Source organism: Citrus clementina, unplaced genomic scaffold, assembly GCF_000493195.1.
Source record: "Citrus clementina cultivar Clemenules unplaced genomic scaffold, Citrus_clementina_v1.0 scaffold_2, whole genome shotgun sequence".
NCBI lineage: Eukaryota > Viridiplantae > Streptophyta > Magnoliopsida > Sapindales > Rutaceae > Citrus > Citrus x clementina.
The window spans coordinates 15,914,410-15,930,953 of record NW_006262688.1 but is presented as its reverse complement, the minus strand read 5'-3'; the positions used below and the strand labels follow the sequence as shown (position 1 = coordinate 15,930,953).

Here is a 16,544-nt window from a genome sequence, read left to right as displayed (position 1 = left end):
ATTCCACAGAATATTCAGGACGTTGAATCAGTTACGATTGAATCGAAGACGAGAACAAATAATATGCGTAGAAAAAACATTGCCAAGGAATTGTTTCCAGATGGAAATAGGTCAGCGGATGAGAGATGTTCTCATTTTAAAGTTCACCAGTGCCATGGACATGGCTATGAAGGATCAACTTGTGGAGTTCAACTACAGATGTCTTGTGGTCAATGCAGTATGGCAGTTGATTCCAAAAATGCTTCCGAACAATCAAGGGGAGTACATATTTCCGACACTGAGGTAATAGATGCTCTAAAGGACGTTGATGAGTCTGATAATGTTGGCCACTCTCTCGTAAATATTCTGGATTCTGCTATCAGCCTGCTTGCCCAAGATGTTATTGGGGAATAACCACATTCGCCATTTTTCAATCTTAAATGTGATATAGATGAACTCTCGAATTATAGGAGTCTATTTTTGTCCGACAGAACTGACAATGATGGGAGTGTATTAGAAAACTCATGGGAAGGATACGAGGATGATTTATTCCAAAATGTGTTTGACAAAAAAGATGAAAGATCATCCATTGCTGGGTTCGTATTTGAAAAACAGGGGACGAATGATATTATAATGAAGCCGGGACATAAATTTAAGGATGAATTTCAGTTTAGAACAGCTATAGACATTCAGGCAATGCGAGATGGCATCAAGCTTTACGTAATGGAGAATACAAGTACCTTCATCAATTGTGAATGTTCTGACCTTATGTGTGATTGGAAAGTAAGTGCAGCGAAGGTGCGAAAAAGCAATGTGTTTGTGCTGAAGGAAATTACACCAAACCACACATGCAAAAGGCGCAATTACAAATTTCCATTGAGGACAAAGTGGAATGCAGAAAAATTCTTGCATTTGTGGGTGCAAAACCCAAATATCGATTTCCATATATTGAGGTATGAAATTGAAACATGCTCTGGTTTCAAATACCCTACATGGAAGTTAGAGGCTATAGACAAAACTGCAAAATTATGGCTGCGAACAGATCACAATTATGGTTACGAGCGCTTGTTCCAATACAAAAATGAAATGTTAAAGGTTAATAGTAACAACATTGTCATAATACAGACAAAAACATTCGATGATCCAGATGTTGCAGTATTTGACAAGATGTTTATTCTATTTGCTGACTATTCACATGCTTTCAAAACAACATGTCGGAGACTAGTAATTGTAGATGGATGGGAGATTGACAGTCCGTACAAGAGTGTGATGCTCGTTGCGGTGTTTCGTGATGCCAACAATGTCGTACTCCCCATTGTATTTTGCGAGGTACAAGAAGAGAACTTCGATTCGTGGTCCTTTTTCCTTAAGAATCTATATGAGAGACTCTGCATGGACTACATGGATTATGAAAAGGGTATTTGCATCATGTGTGATGGGGATAATAGAGTCGACGAGGCAGTGTCAAAGTCCCTTCCCTACGCTCAATACAGGCAGTGTTGTTTTAGTCTTTACAACAAACTTAAGGAGCAATTTCCTCTTGCACCTGTGTACTTGTTGTTTTGGGCTGCTTGCAAGAGCACAAACAAGGTAACTTTCCAGCAGCATATGATGCTATTACAAGATCAAAACAGGGACTGTTATGGGTGGTTGATTAATAGAGAATACCATTGTTGGGCTCTTTACTGCATGCCTGAATGGGCTAAGGGCACCGACATAACTATAAGTGCTGCGGAACAACTTCGAAGTTGGTTATTGAAGTATCTAGATATGAATGTGGCAAATAGATTTACTACAATAACAAGAGAAACTGCAAAAAATTTTGAAAAAAAGGTACTTGGCTGGGTGGGATTGGGTGCAGGACAACATCACTCCAGTAGCACGACAACAAATCATACAAAATGTCAGTGAAGGTGACAGATGGAACATCAATGGTGGCGTAGACTCAAATATTTTAATTGTCACGACGAATGGACTTTCCTTTGTAGTTAACAAGGAACTTTCGGTGTGCTCTTGTGGCTTATGGCAACTTTCGGGAATACCATGTTCCCATGCCTGCCAATGCATCATCTGTTGGGCTGGTGGATATCATAACTTTGTACATGTTTCAATGACAATTGACGTATACATGTCAACTTATGGACCAGGTATGAAAGAGCTTCCCGAAATATGTAAGTGGACACCTCAGCTTATTGATATTGTTCAGCCACTACCAAAAAGGTTGGTGGATCCTATGAATGGAGATGTTGAAACAAAGGTAACATGCAATTAACTATTTAATATCTTACAGTTCAACATCTTATGTTGTCATATGTAGCTAAATATCATATGCTAAAATAACTATTGCTTCTTATTTGTTCTTGGTGTTTCTTTTTATACCATCCCACCAGAGCCACACGCCTCTGATCGAGTACGACAGCCTCAACATTGTAAGCAGCAGCAGTTGTGACAAATCCATTAGTAAGTGGGATCACTCTTCCCAATTGTCGTTGTATGATAAGAAATTTATTCACTTTGTTTGTTCTTCTCTGCAAGCCTTTAGAAATGGTTTCAACGATCTCCAACTTTTTTGTTTGTAGCGATCTCCAACTTTTTTGTTTGTTGTACCTGGGGAATTCAATGTCGACTGCATTGTTATTTTGTATGCTTTGATATCATAATAACAATATCTATATTGCCATGAATGTTGTATGTGGTTCGTTGTTCATATAAAACTTATTATTGTTCCTTGTTCAACTTGGTATTCCAAATGGCTCATGCATGACGGTGGTGCTTCGGTGAATATACTAGTTACATCCTCTGGAACGTTTCTGACTGGAGATGTTTAAAATAAATAAAAACAATTAATGTAAGGATTAAAAGAGCAACAAATACAACCCAATGGTAGAACTGAACTTTTCTCCTTATATCCATACATTGGTTCATAACAATTATCACACTTGAGTAATAGAGAGATCAAAATCCCCTCAACAGAAAGGAGATGGCTTTGAAGATGATATGATGATCTAATAAAGACAAAAATAGATAAAAAAAACTTATTAACATAAGTCAACATTATAGTCACTACAACAAATACATGCACCATTCCAACTACAGCTTTAGCAGCTTCAGTCCTTATTAATCTTGACTAGGCAAAGGGAATTCCAAGACCATATCCCAATTCGGTCTGCCACTCCTAAATCAAAATCACCAACACAACTACTAGCCAATGCAGGACCTATATCCTTGTATTGGTCACCAGAACATAAAACAAGACCATTCAGTGCACTTATTGGACTTTTACTCGTTTACATGTTAAAAAAAATTACACCATTCAAAGTCAATTAAATATATCCTCAGCTTCGACGGTCAAATCTCACAGACATATATGAAACAACACATGTGTAAATCTTCAATTAAAACTTTTATGATTTTCTAGTCGTTAACCTCCTTATTCTGAGAGCAATCACTTCCCAACTGCATAAATGACAGTATTTTGGTCAGTTAATAAACCTGGTAAACCCCCCCCCCCCAAAGATGGATGCATACAAAGCAACATAACTTTTCCTCTAATGCAAAACTTTAAGCATTGTATTTAATAAATATTGTCCTTAAGCTAAGATGTTTGAATATCCTCTCTGGCAAATAAACGGTATCCAACAATGGAATTGCAGTTGGCAACATATTACATTGTTAAAACAAGAAGGAAGCTAAGTAATTAGCATAAACTTCGTCTAATAAGATAAATCACATTATCAAAGTTAAATCAACTATGAAATTGAATTTATACCCCCGATATGATCACAAGTAGTATGCAAGCTTTGCTTCATGTCCACTTCCTTCTCCTTCTGCCATTGTGTTTACCCTTATTGTTTCACGTTAAATCATGGCCTTTTTCCCTCTCTATTTGTTGCTTTTTCGCTTGGATCTGTTCTTCAATACCTCGTCCAACTTACCCCACAATTGCCTTATTGATGACTCTATTCCACCAAAAAACCTTGCAAGCTCTTCGTTTTTCGCTTTATGATATTCATTTTCAGCATGTATGTTTTCATACATATTCATTTTATGCAACCCCAACACATAAAATGTTACATGGCTGCATCCTCTTTCTTGCCAATTCATCCTCGTTACAAGCCATATTGATTTTGTTTGCCTGTTATACTGACCTAAATTTATCTACTCATCACAAATTACAATTTCCCTCTCCTTACCATAAAAAAGAAAAGCAACAATGGTGAATATACCCATCTTCTTCTCTTCGTTTCCCTAATTATTTTAACCTCCAAATTTAAAGAGTAATTTACAAAAGGCTATCGAAGCCAGTTAATACACTAAGGAAATTATTCCACAAATTAAATGTGAATACTACTTCAACAAGTATCAAATAAGGCCATTAAATTTATTTCTTCAAATTCACATAACCTTTATGCTCCGAAGGACATCTATAATGCATCCAAGCTATAGTAATAAATCAAATGTTAATCCTAAACCTGCCCAATTCTAATGTTTTAAACAATTGCAATGCAAGAAGTTTAATTTCTGAGCCTAATCGATAAACAATCCCACTTCTAAAACCAAGACATGTTAAACACTACCTATATAAAAACTTTGCAAGAAATATCGGATGGCCATACAATTAAACTGAAAAATTTGCCTAAGCTTCAATAGAGAAACAAACAGGATCGTGCATTTCCAACGTTAATTTCTTCTAACGCCACTGGAACAAGCAATTTCTTTTTTAAGAACCTCGAACCCCATTTTCCTTTAAGCCAATTACAAAAAAAAAAAAAAATCTTACATTTTCCGCCTCAGCTGACCTACCTTTATATTCAACAACCTTTGCACATAGTTTTGCTTTTTATGTCTCCCTTTGCTTCTCAGAAATTCAAATTTCTACAACAAAATGTGTGTGTAATTCACCGAAATATAGCAAACAAATCCCATGTACAAGGATATAAATTTAATAATTCAAAAAATCAACTCAATTTCGATTACTACTTCGCATTATAATATGCGCTAGTCTCCCTCAAAAGCTTGGCACCTCGCTCTAAGGGCTCTAGGTCAAACTTTAACATGAGATCGTCCTGGGATTGTCATTCCTTATCCTTGTCACAGGTACGAGCAGAAGCAGACTCATCTCCATTCGCTGCTGCAAATCGCATGCGCTATTTCGATGTTTGAGATTGCCCAGATTGAGAAGAAGTGCCAAAAGAGAAAGGGAGATGTTCAAAGGGACACAGCAAAAGTGGTCTTGGATTAGGACCAAGCAGAAGCCGAGGCTCCTGCTACGGTGATGGTGTTAACTGCTTTTTCCTTTATTTTTTTCTTTTCGCCAAGACTTGAGTTCTTTATCTTTCACCACTAAATAAATTGATGACATCACATGTGAATTTTTGTCCTGCGGAAATTGGAATGGATCCAAACAGTCGTTTGCAATGTACAATTGCATGTAACGAGTTCTTGCATTCAAGAACGTCTTTTCTGCTTGTAACCGGTTACTTGTAGTTGTGTACCACACAATTGTTATGTTTTTTGGTAACCGGCTACTAACTCGTTTATAAGGTTACTCTCTGTTTTCTATTTGTATCTTTTCCAACCGTTAGATAATATCCAACGATTGGTTGACTAAAGACAAAATTGGGGGATTACGTATAACAGATGCAAAGTAGCCGACTCCCCAAACAAATTATGCTCTCAACAAGATATCACCAGAACTCACGAACCTCTACTCACCAAATTTATGAAACAAATATATTATATAGATAAAATCATCAATTGGAAAGAAAGAAGTTAACATTAATATTTGTTTTTACACAATGTGTGCTTTTTATTTCCACTAGTTGAAGATGACCCTAAAAAATGTGCGATAGGCACCTATCGCACATGAGCTTATGTGACAGGCACCTGTCGAACATGAGATTGTGTGACAGGCACCTGTCAAACATGAGATATTACAAGCTCATAGGCATCTGTCACACACTTTGACAGTATTTTTTTTAACTATTTAATTTTTTTATCTTTTCTTAGTTATTCAGGGTTAATGGAGTCATTCTTCAAATGTGTTTTAATGGATCAAAGAAGAAATTGGTAGATGATTGTTTCAAATACATAACCAGCAAAAATAGAGCTTTTTTGTTCAAAAAATGTATGTTTGATGAATTTCTTACAAGATTATATGAGATTTTGCAAATAAATTCGAATGATTATAGCATCAAATTGAAGACAAGTTTAAGGTCGATTTTTTCATCCCAATTTGTAAGTTCACTAATTAGTGTTAAAAATTGTATGTTCATTAAGGAGTTAAAATGTTATTTTGCTCTTATATTATAATTTACGTTTGTAATTATGTAACATATTGTGAATTTCTAATTATGTTGCTAAATATTTGACTTTGTATTTTTTTTGTGTTTATTAGGTAAAAATAATAATTTCACCAAATTTGAGGCTCCAAACAAATGTATGAAAGTCAAATTTGGATTCCAGAGGATCGAGAAGTTAGGTCATTGTCAATGAGGAACCGCAAATTTTGCTGTGAAATTATAAAATTTTACCACGTTAAGTGTGTTAATTGTGAAATTATATGTTTTTACTGTGTTAGGTGCAGTAATTATTAGTGGAATGAGTTGGGTGTGTTTGTGTGGATTAAGTTAGGTTTATGTTTTGTTAGTGAGACAAATGTATGGCTATGATGTAATTGCCTTAATTTATGTGTGTGGTGTGGATTAATCATAAACTAGTATAAATAGAGGGGTGAACAGACCTCTCTACACATTTCCTTCACTTTTTTCCCTTAAATTCTTCTTCTCATCCCTCTTTATAATATATTTTTAATAAATAAAATTAGTTTTATTTTTAATTTTCAAATATCATTTTTAATTATGTGTTTTTTAATTTTAATAATTCTCTTTATTTTAAATATGTTTAGCTAAATATTAGGGTAAGGTGAAACTCTTAGTAGAAACATATGAATTAATCAAATTTATTTTTAATTATATAAATTAAATTATTTTATATTTAATTTTATCCATGTTTTATATTTTAAAATTTGATTTATTGTAGACAAACATGGGAATTTGGCACAATGAATTCTTAATATCTTAGTATGGTAAAAATGATATTTTAACTTATTATAGACAAGTTAAATTTTGACATACTAAGTACTTAATTTATAATAAAATTAATGGGAAAATAATTATAATTTATACAATTAATCATTTGAGCAATAAAATAAAAATAAAAGAATTTATTAAATTGTATTTACTACTAAGAGTGGATCCATAACCCTAATTAATCTAATTTCATAGTTTTGCTTAGGGGTGGGCGTTTTTCGGTTCGGTTCGGAGCCAGAACCGAACTGAGCCGAAACCGATCGGTTCTTAAAAATTCACACCGAATAGAAACTGAATTTTAAAACCGAACTGAACCGATAGTTCGGTTCGGTTCGGTTTAGTTCAGTTCGGCTCATACATCTTCTGGATTTTCATTCGCAGAACTGTAAAAGGGGTTCTCACTATACACCCTAATTTCACACTTATGGTTACCATAACCCATAAGATTCAAGCAATATACACCAGTACAAAAGCAATACAGCCTACGAAATTCAAGCACCAGCAACACAAAAGCAATATACACCAGCACAAAAGCAATACAACCCACAAAATTCAAACACCATCACCACCAAAGCAATATACAGCAGTCAATTTCACACTTGCAGTAGCCGCAACCCGCAAGATTCAAACAACTAGCACAAAAGCAACCCCTCACAAGATTCAAACAGAAGTAAAACAAACACACAATATAAATTAAAAAAAAACTGCAACAGGGAAGATGACGGGCTGACTGTAGGCGATTTGGAGTGATGAGAGTGAGACAAGCAGAGTGAATGAGGCATGAGTGATGACTAACGATAGTGAGACGAACAGCGAAGGTTGAAGATGAGCTGAGTCGGCTGACAGCAGATGAGTGAGACCGCAAGATGATTGTGCTTGAGGGCTGCATCCGCGACGATGTCACTGTGAGAGGCTGCGACAAGGAAAGATTGTCATGCCACCGATGACCGTGAGAGATGGATGTTGATTTATGAATTTACTGATTGAGGTTGTTCTTTAGTATGAATTAGTAATTAGGATTGAAAATTGATTTTAGATTTTAGGTTTTAGGTTTTTATATTTTAAATTTAATATTTTTTAATTAATTCAAACGAACTGATCGGTTTGTCGGTTCAGTTTGGTTTTTGGACCGAATTGAATACAAACCAATCGGTTCATAAGTTTTCAAACCATTCGGTTTTTATCATTAGAACCAAACTGTTTGCCCACCCCTAATTTTTCTTAAATTAAGTTGCATACATTTAAATTTTATTTCATTTTTTAGATAAAACTAAAATAAACAAATTAAATCTTTTCTTTGTGGATCGACCTCGGACTCACCGAGCTATAGTATAACTAGGCACTCTTATACTTGGGAGTAAATTCAATACTTTTGAGTCGTGTCATTCACTATCTATGGACGTACTTGATGATGAAATAGTAAGGGTTCTATTATATATGGGTTCTAATATGGAGAAAGATAGATATATCCCTATTTTTATTACCAAATCCTCTAAAGTACCGAATCAAGAGCCTGTGATATGAAAAACTCAAACTTCATGCAAAGTAAGCATCTTCATTCCTGATATTGAAAAGAAGATATTACTAGTAATGACATTAATGCGGCAACATTACTATCCAATCAGCTACAATAATGATCTCATGGATGAGAACGACATTACATTAGAGGTTGTTGAAGAAGAGGTGTCACCACTAACAACATCGCTGCAACAAGGTTGATCTCCTTTCTAATACAATTATGATCCCATTGATCACATGAATCATAAATCACCGGATAGCATTAAATGTTGAATCATACCACTGCCTAATTGATAATAAGGATGAAGATCTTTTTGACACTCCTATTTATAATGGTGATAGTGGTCATTTCAATAATACTTTCAATGATGGGGACATTGTGCATGATAAGGGTCTAATTGGTGATATGGAAGATTTGCCTCATGTTCACAACGAGCATGAACCATGCCAAAGTAGACATGTTATCCAAGGCCCCATTTTGTGAGGCTAACAATTGACCCCTTCCAAATATTGCTCCAATTTTCTCTTCAAACTTGGTTGCTTTATAATTTGTTAGAAGTATGGATCCAATTATATTTGTGTGGGCAAGTTTTTCAATTCCAAGTATAATTTAATATTGAAACTACGTAAAGTTTCCTTAAGAGATAAGTTCAATTTCAAGGTTGCAATGTCCATATCAACATGTTTCGAGGCACATTGTTCTTCAAAATCATGTAAATGGGTCCAATGATATCTGTATAGTCATTATCGGGTAAGGAATCAGATTTTTGGTCATGTCATCGCAAACAGATTTATTTAGAAGAAGCAGATATACACTCCAAATGACATTATAGTAAACATACAATAGGAGCACAATACTTGCTTATAATACCAGTAGGCATATCGAGCTAGAGAATTTTCTCTTGAAGTGATACAAGGAAGTTTCCCCCAAGCACTCCTATGTATTGGAGAAGGAAAATAAAGGTATCTTACTAATATGAAATTAGATGACAATAGTAATTTCTTGTACTATTTTGTAGCTATTAGATTTTACATCAATGGTTTTTTTGCAGTGTATCAAACCAATGATTGTAATAAACGGTACTTATCGTAAAGGGTTATAATGCGGAACGAAGTTTGTGGCAACATGTCTGGATGGAAATAATCAATCGTACATAGCTATTAAGATTGGTGATTTCAAAAATTATGATTCTTGGGAATAATTTATGATGAATTTGCATGGAGTAATTAGTGATGTTCTTACACTCAAGAATTAATAAAATCAATTTTATGTGGTTTATAAAATATTTTTAAAATAAGTGAAAAAATGTTTTAAAATCCCAACTTAAATGCTAATGTTGTATCATTTTTGATGTCTCTATTTTTATTTTTAGTTTATATTTTAAAAATATTTTGTAAAGGGACATAAATTCTTATTATTGTTCTTGCACAAAGATTAATAATTATGACTCTAAATATTAGGATTTTCATGAATTATCATGAGCATTACAACTTTTCATTTGTGCATTATAACGATGGAAGGTAAAATTTTCCTACACAAGATCTGTGGATTTATTTTAATTTACATATGTAATTACTAATTTGGTCCAAGATCTTTGAGTTTGTAAAAGGATGGAAAAACTAATAGTATGATATAGTTATTCATTTAACCCATGTGATTTAATAGCTTTTATGAAGATTGGAACATTTCTATACATTTTATAAATACAACAAAACTTTATTACATGCATTTAATAAGAACAATATTAATAATTGTAGTAAGGATGATAGTGATAATTGGTGGTGGTAATAGTAATAATATTAAATTTATACACACACACGTGTGCGCAAAATGAGTTGAGCTTTAAGCCCAACTGAATTGTTTAGGACAACAGTTACAAACAAGGCCTAAAAATCTGGCTAAAAAATGAAATGTCAATTACACTACTAAACCACATAGTTTAATAGCATTACACAACAAAAATAATGAAACCTAATTTATGCCCCTTACAAAATATTTTGAAATGGGGGAAAGAGATTTTGGTTGGGTTTTAGGGATTTTACTTTTACTATTGTATTTTTGTATTTTAAACTTTGAACACATTACCTATACCTTGACTCCATAGGTCTAGTGGTTTGTGATCCAAACATCAAAATTTTGAATTTCAAAGTCTTAAGTTCGAGTTGGGACATTTACAAATTATAATGATATTTTTTTAACCTTTGATACTTTAATGTTACTATTTTTGATGTTTAATTTATTGACATACTAATATCAATAATTCGTAATATCTATTTGTTAAAAGAAAAAAATGGCGCATATGTACAAAATTATTTACACTATTTACAAAGTATCAAAAAATAAAGTGTTAATAAAGCTTATTTTTGCAGTAATGCTAACTAATTATTTGCTTGTTGTTTGATGTCATCTTCAGTTCTTTTTTTTTTTTAGTCTAAATGGTAGGGAAGGGATGTTTGCATTTATTCATTTAACTAGTTGTCTTTTAAATATTCATAAAATCTGAATTTAATCCAAAGTTATTAGTTTGATCCAAATCCGAATTAATATGAAATAATCATTTGATTTGTAGTTAATCGGATTAGATTTAAGTTTTGGATTACATTCAAATGGCTTTTATCCCAATCCAAAAATCTGAAACTCGGTCTAAATGATTTGAATTCAATCTGAATCTGTTTTCTTAAAATAACACTTCAATTGTTGTATAATTTAGTTTATAAACTTTATAAATATATTATTATTTTTTATTTATTAATAAAATTAAAGTAATACTATATTAAAAGTTTATATATATCACAATATTTTATAAAATTATTTTTCATACCATAAAAAGTCAATTATTATTTAATATTTAATACCCTTGTTCGCACATCAGCGAACACGAATTTTGACATTAGAGACTGGCAAGTTAGGTTAACTCAAATTCAAGGCTAGCAATCTGCCACAAGGTCCAAATACGCAACCATTTTTTTCGCCGGTTCGAATCCTAAAAAATTTAAACATTGGCAAGTACAACGTTTCAAATCACCACTAAATTGGGTCAAAGATAAAAAATTTAAAGCTAATGCTAAGTTACATGCAAATTTAAACATTGGCAAGTACAACATTTCAAATCACCACTAAATTCCGTCAAAGAGAAACATCAATAAATTATTGTTGTCAGTGGATCCGAAGCCTCCATGCATTCAAACTCTATCAACGAGAAATTTTAAAATATATCAGAGATATTATGTCAATTATATAATAATTAAATAATATTATGATATGTGTATATTTATTTTAAAAAACTATCATATAAGTGGTGGTTATATTAAATTCAATTACACATTTTATGCATACATCAATTGACTGTAATAAATCAGACGTATTCTAAAATTTCTCTAAAAATAGATATTACATTCATTGGGAGTTAATTTTCCACCCTTACGTGAATTGCGGTGCTAATATCGAAATATTTGTTCCGCAATCAACACTAAAACAATGAATATTTTAATTGATCCTTTTTTCTCTTAAAAAATACTATTCAGCTATTTACAATCAGTATTAACGTAATTTTAATTGAATTTATAAAATAGATAAATTTTTATCTAGCCATCAGAGTTCTTTTTTTCCTTTTTTTTTTAAATGTTTATGAGATACTCCAAAAAGGTTATGTACCTGTAGAGACTCTATTCAACACTAATTGGGTAACTCTCGATGAACCTTATCAATAGGACAAATCAATGTCACTGGTGAACTGCAATTCAGAATGGATAAAAATTCAAAAGTAATGACAATTACATGACACATCAGGAGGGTTATGATGTATTTTAAAACTTTGGGGGCGGGGACCGCGGGGTGAATGTTTACAATTTGCCAAACAAGAGTGGGGTCATTTCCCTTTTTTGTGAAGGTTTTTATTCTTAATAATCAATTTGTCAATCACAATTTTTTTTCCAATCTTTGTTGGATTAGGTTTCATTTTTGGAATCAAATTATTAAATTCATACACCGATCCATCAAAGTATCCAAGATACGTCTAAATAGAGTTATTCCAAATATTTAAAAAAAATTCAAATATTTTTAACGTGAAAATAATGGTAATTATTGCGACTACTGTGTCTTCTCTCAGCCAAGCCTATAAAATGCGGAAGCATGAAGGCACTAAAGACACCAGCAAGCTTTAGCAACCCTTTTTTCTCAAGACTCAAAAGCCTTCAGAAGCAATAGAAATTAAATGTCTTTAGAAGTTTCAGCCTCTTCTGCTAAAGTCATCCAAAATTCTGGGAAAGATTCTACTCGTCGCTCTGCAAATTTTCGTCCAAGTATTTGGGGGGATCATTTCCTTCAATATACTTGTGACTATCAGGTAAAATGTTTATTCAGAAATTATATTCCCCCTACCATTATATTCGCCCCTGTATCGGTACTTATGATTCTCTAGTAGTATTGCTCTAACAACCTTTTTTTTTCTTTCTAATAAATATATATACAGGATGTGCCAATCAATTAAAGGAGTTATTGATACTATAACAACATAGTAATAGGATCAATAATGATAGAGATATAAATAATTTTGTACAAATATGTATGTAAAAACTGGTGTGTCATAAAGAGATTGGCTGAAAAGTAATAATAATTATTTTTTTCAATTATGTGGTCTCATAATAGTTTTATACAACCAATCTCCTTTGTTAGTTTGGGTCGAGACGTCGGATAATATCCACATAGTCTAAAATGTTTCCATTCCCTGATATTAGCTTCGTTTCTTCAAATTTCCATCTCGTTAGGAAACCGATGATCGAAGTCTAAAGCATCTAGAGCTGAAGAAAGAAATTAGAAGAATGCTAAAAGCTCTTAACAAGACTTCACATACACTTGAATTGATAGATGCAATTCAGCGGTTAGGAGTGTCTTACCATTTTGAAAGTGAGATCGATGAAATCTTGGGAAAGATGCACGAGGCTTACCGAGAGTGTGATCTTTGGGATAATGAAAATGATAAGCTCTATTATATCTCTCTTCAGTTTCGATTGTTCAGACAAAATGGCTATAGAATTTCCTCTGGTATGTATTTTTCTCATTGTTCCTCTTCTTAAATGTCTAGTAAAAACCCTTTCATCTTCACTCATGTCCAAGTCATAGGAGCAAGAGAAACTCAACTTGTAGCTCTTGTACATGTGTTATGTCAGTTTCACTTGCTTTTCCTTTAATTTCGTGAAGTAACAGAAGTTATGTATGGAAATCAATTCATAACGAATAAAAACTCTTGGAGAAGTTATAGAACATGCATTGCTATATCTTCTAGTTAGAAATACATCCAAGCTATCGTCTCATTTGAGCTGCCGCTCGGTGAAGCTTAGTGCTTCTGACTATCTTTTCTACTTTTATAATTTACGTAAAGAGCTGTCTACATTCCCCAACACCTCCCCCCCCCCCCCCCAAAAAAAAAACTAAAAATATGTTTCTACTACGATGGATACAAGCAGTTTTGTCCAACCAATAAAACTCAAGCATTTGCTTATCTTGATTTGGACATAATCAGAAACCAATAGAGAAAACTGAAAGAAAGACATGGAAAAGCAATTCAAAAAATTCTTATTAATTGTCATTGCTATAAAAAGAATGTTTGTATAAAATGGTAAAAATGAAATTCAAAAACAGAAATCATTTGATGCACTAATCTTTCAAATGGGGTAGCAGATGTGTTCAATACGTTCAAAGGCAGCGATGGGAAATTTACGGCATCTCTTGCAAAAGATGTTCGAGGAATGTTAAGCTTGTATGAAGCTACGCATCTCAGGGTTCATGAAGAAAATATACTAGATGAAGCGCTTGCTTTCACCACTAGTCACCTAGAGTCAATAGCGACTCATCAAATCAGGTCCCCACTTGCTGAACAAGTCAAACATGCCTTAGTTCAGCCTATCCACAAGGGCTTACAAAGGCTTGAGGCAAGAGAGTACATTCCTATCTATCATGAAGAACCTTCCCACAATGAAGCTCTGTTAACCTTTGCAAAGTTAGATTTTAACAAATTGCAAAAGCTTCACCAGAAGGAACTCGGTGATATTTCAAGGTAAATAACTAAGCTCTAAAAATTATTTCAATTCCACTCTGAGTAAATTTAATTAAGCTTTCCTATTTTGAAGGAATATTAATTTCTAAATGGTTGTCTCATTTAGGTGGTGGAAAGAATTAGACTTTACGCATAAGCTACCTTTCATAAGAGATAGAGTTGCAGAGGGCTACTTTTGGGCAATAGGAGCATATTTCGAGCCCCAACATTCATTTGCTAGAAGACTATTTACGAAAGTGATTACTTTGATTTCTGTTATTGATGACATCTATGATGTGTATGGGAAAATTGAAGAACTTGAGCTTTTTACTTCAGCTATTGAAAGGTTTGAATCGCTCATATTTAATTTGAGATCTCATGCTCAAGATTTGGTATATTTTGGTTAAATTCCGGTTATTGATATGGGCTAGCAATTTCTTTCCCAGGTGGGATATTAATGCAATAGATCAACTTCCTGAGTATATGAAACTGTGTTATGGGGCCCTTATTGATGTTTACAGTGAAGCAGAGAAAGATTTGGCCTCTCAAGGAAAGTTATATCGACTCCATTATGCAAAAGAAGCGGTAAGTACTCCTCAATTTTTCATTAAAAATTGATATCAGGCATAAATTCATTCTTAATTGCTACAACGATCTGATATATTTGGTTTCTCATGACCAGATGAAGAATCTTGTTAAGCATTACTTATTTGAAGCCAAATGGTGTCATCAGAGTTATGTACCGACAGTGGATGAGTACATGGCAGTTGCATTGGTTACCTCTGCCAGCCTAATGTTGTCAACCATATCTTTTGTTGGCATGGGAGACATTGTAACTAAAGAATCTTTTGAATGGTTATTCAGCAATCCTAGATCTATTAGGGCTTCTTCTGTAGTTAACAGACTCATGAATGACATAATGTCACACAAGGTAAACATATAATATATATCGTGCCAATGCCGCCATTAATATAATTTCTCTTCAACCAAAATATATTTATACATTTGTTTTTGTTTTTGCATATAGTTTGAGCAAAGCAGAGGGCACGTTGCCTCAAGCGTTGAGTGTTACATTAAACAATATGAAGCAACAGAAGAGGAAGCATACAATGAGCTCCGGAAACAAGTTTCAAATGCATGGAAGGATATAAATGAGGATTGCCTACGACCAACTGTTGTGCCAATGCCACTCCTTATGCGAATTCTCAATCTTACGAGGGATGCAGATGTCACTTACAAGTATGACGATGGCTACACTTTTGCCGAAGTGCTGAAAGATTTTATTGCTTCTTTGTTTATTAATCCTGTGCCGATATCAGCATGATATTAAGCTTATGTTTCTCAAAACCCTGCTGCTAAATAATCAATCCCTTGCCGTTTGAGCTTGGATGCTTTTAAAAAATAAGTTGAAGGGTGGTGATCCCCCGTTGTAATCAGACTGCACTTAGATAGACAAGTTTTAATAAAGTTTTTGTAGTTTTTATTTAATTTAAATAATCTTGCAGTTTGCACGATTAAGAAATTAAGTCATAGGAAGATATTGTTATTATTATTGTTGTTAATTATTGCTTTTTTAATTCTGACATGATTATTGTTTTCCATTCTGGTATGATATTTGAATCCCGTATCAACTTTAATTATTATCTCTTCAAAAATCATTTAGATTTTCTTATATCTCATTCCATTCCTATATACATGAGAATCACAATTAATAGCTCAATACAGGTACGAAACAATTCTTTTGTTCCATAGTCTTGAGGCTATTTACAATTAGGCAAGCAAGAATTCCTAGCCAATTATTTTAATATGGACAGTAATTTTAGGAGATAAAAAAAAAATTAGGATTTAGCTATTGAGAAATTAGGAAGGATTTAATTGATCGATCATGCAATTTTATTAGTCAATTTTATATTTTGGAAAC

At 33.3% G+C, this 16,544-nt stretch overlaps 1 protein-coding gene across 1 annotated transcript; it reads left to right on the top strand.

The window, feature by feature from the left end:
* Positions 1–12,763: 12,763 nt before the first annotated feature.
* LOC112101139 ((-)-germacrene D synthase-like) lies at positions 12,764–16,056 on the top strand. Its single transcript, XM_024191544.1, has 7 exons — positions 12,764–12,934; positions 13,356–13,632; positions 14,269–14,644; positions 14,751–14,969; positions 15,070–15,208; positions 15,306–15,554; positions 15,651–16,056. The coding sequence occupies exons 1-7, from the start codon at positions 12,803–12,805 to the stop codon at positions 15,945–15,947; spliced, it is 1,689 nt and encodes a 562-aa protein (XP_024047312.1). The 5' UTR covers positions 12,764–12,802; the 3' UTR covers positions 15,948–16,056.
* The last annotated feature ends 488 nt before the right edge of the window (positions 16,057–16,544 follow it).

Bases quoted from the DNA above. Each gene is read 5' to 3' on its own strand.
- LOC112101139 (XM_024191544.1), top strand. From the start codon at position 12,803: ATGTCTTTAGAAGTTTCAGCCTCTTCTGCTAAAGTCATCCAAAATTCT. The intron at 12,935-13,355 runs GTAAAATGTTTA...CCATCTCGTTAG, and splicing joins AATATACTTGTGACTATCAG to GAAACCGATGATCGAAGTCT. The intron at 14,970-15,069 runs GTTTGAATCGCT...TTTCTTTCCCAG, and splicing joins TTTACTTCAGCTATTGAAAG to GTGGGATATTAATGCAATAG.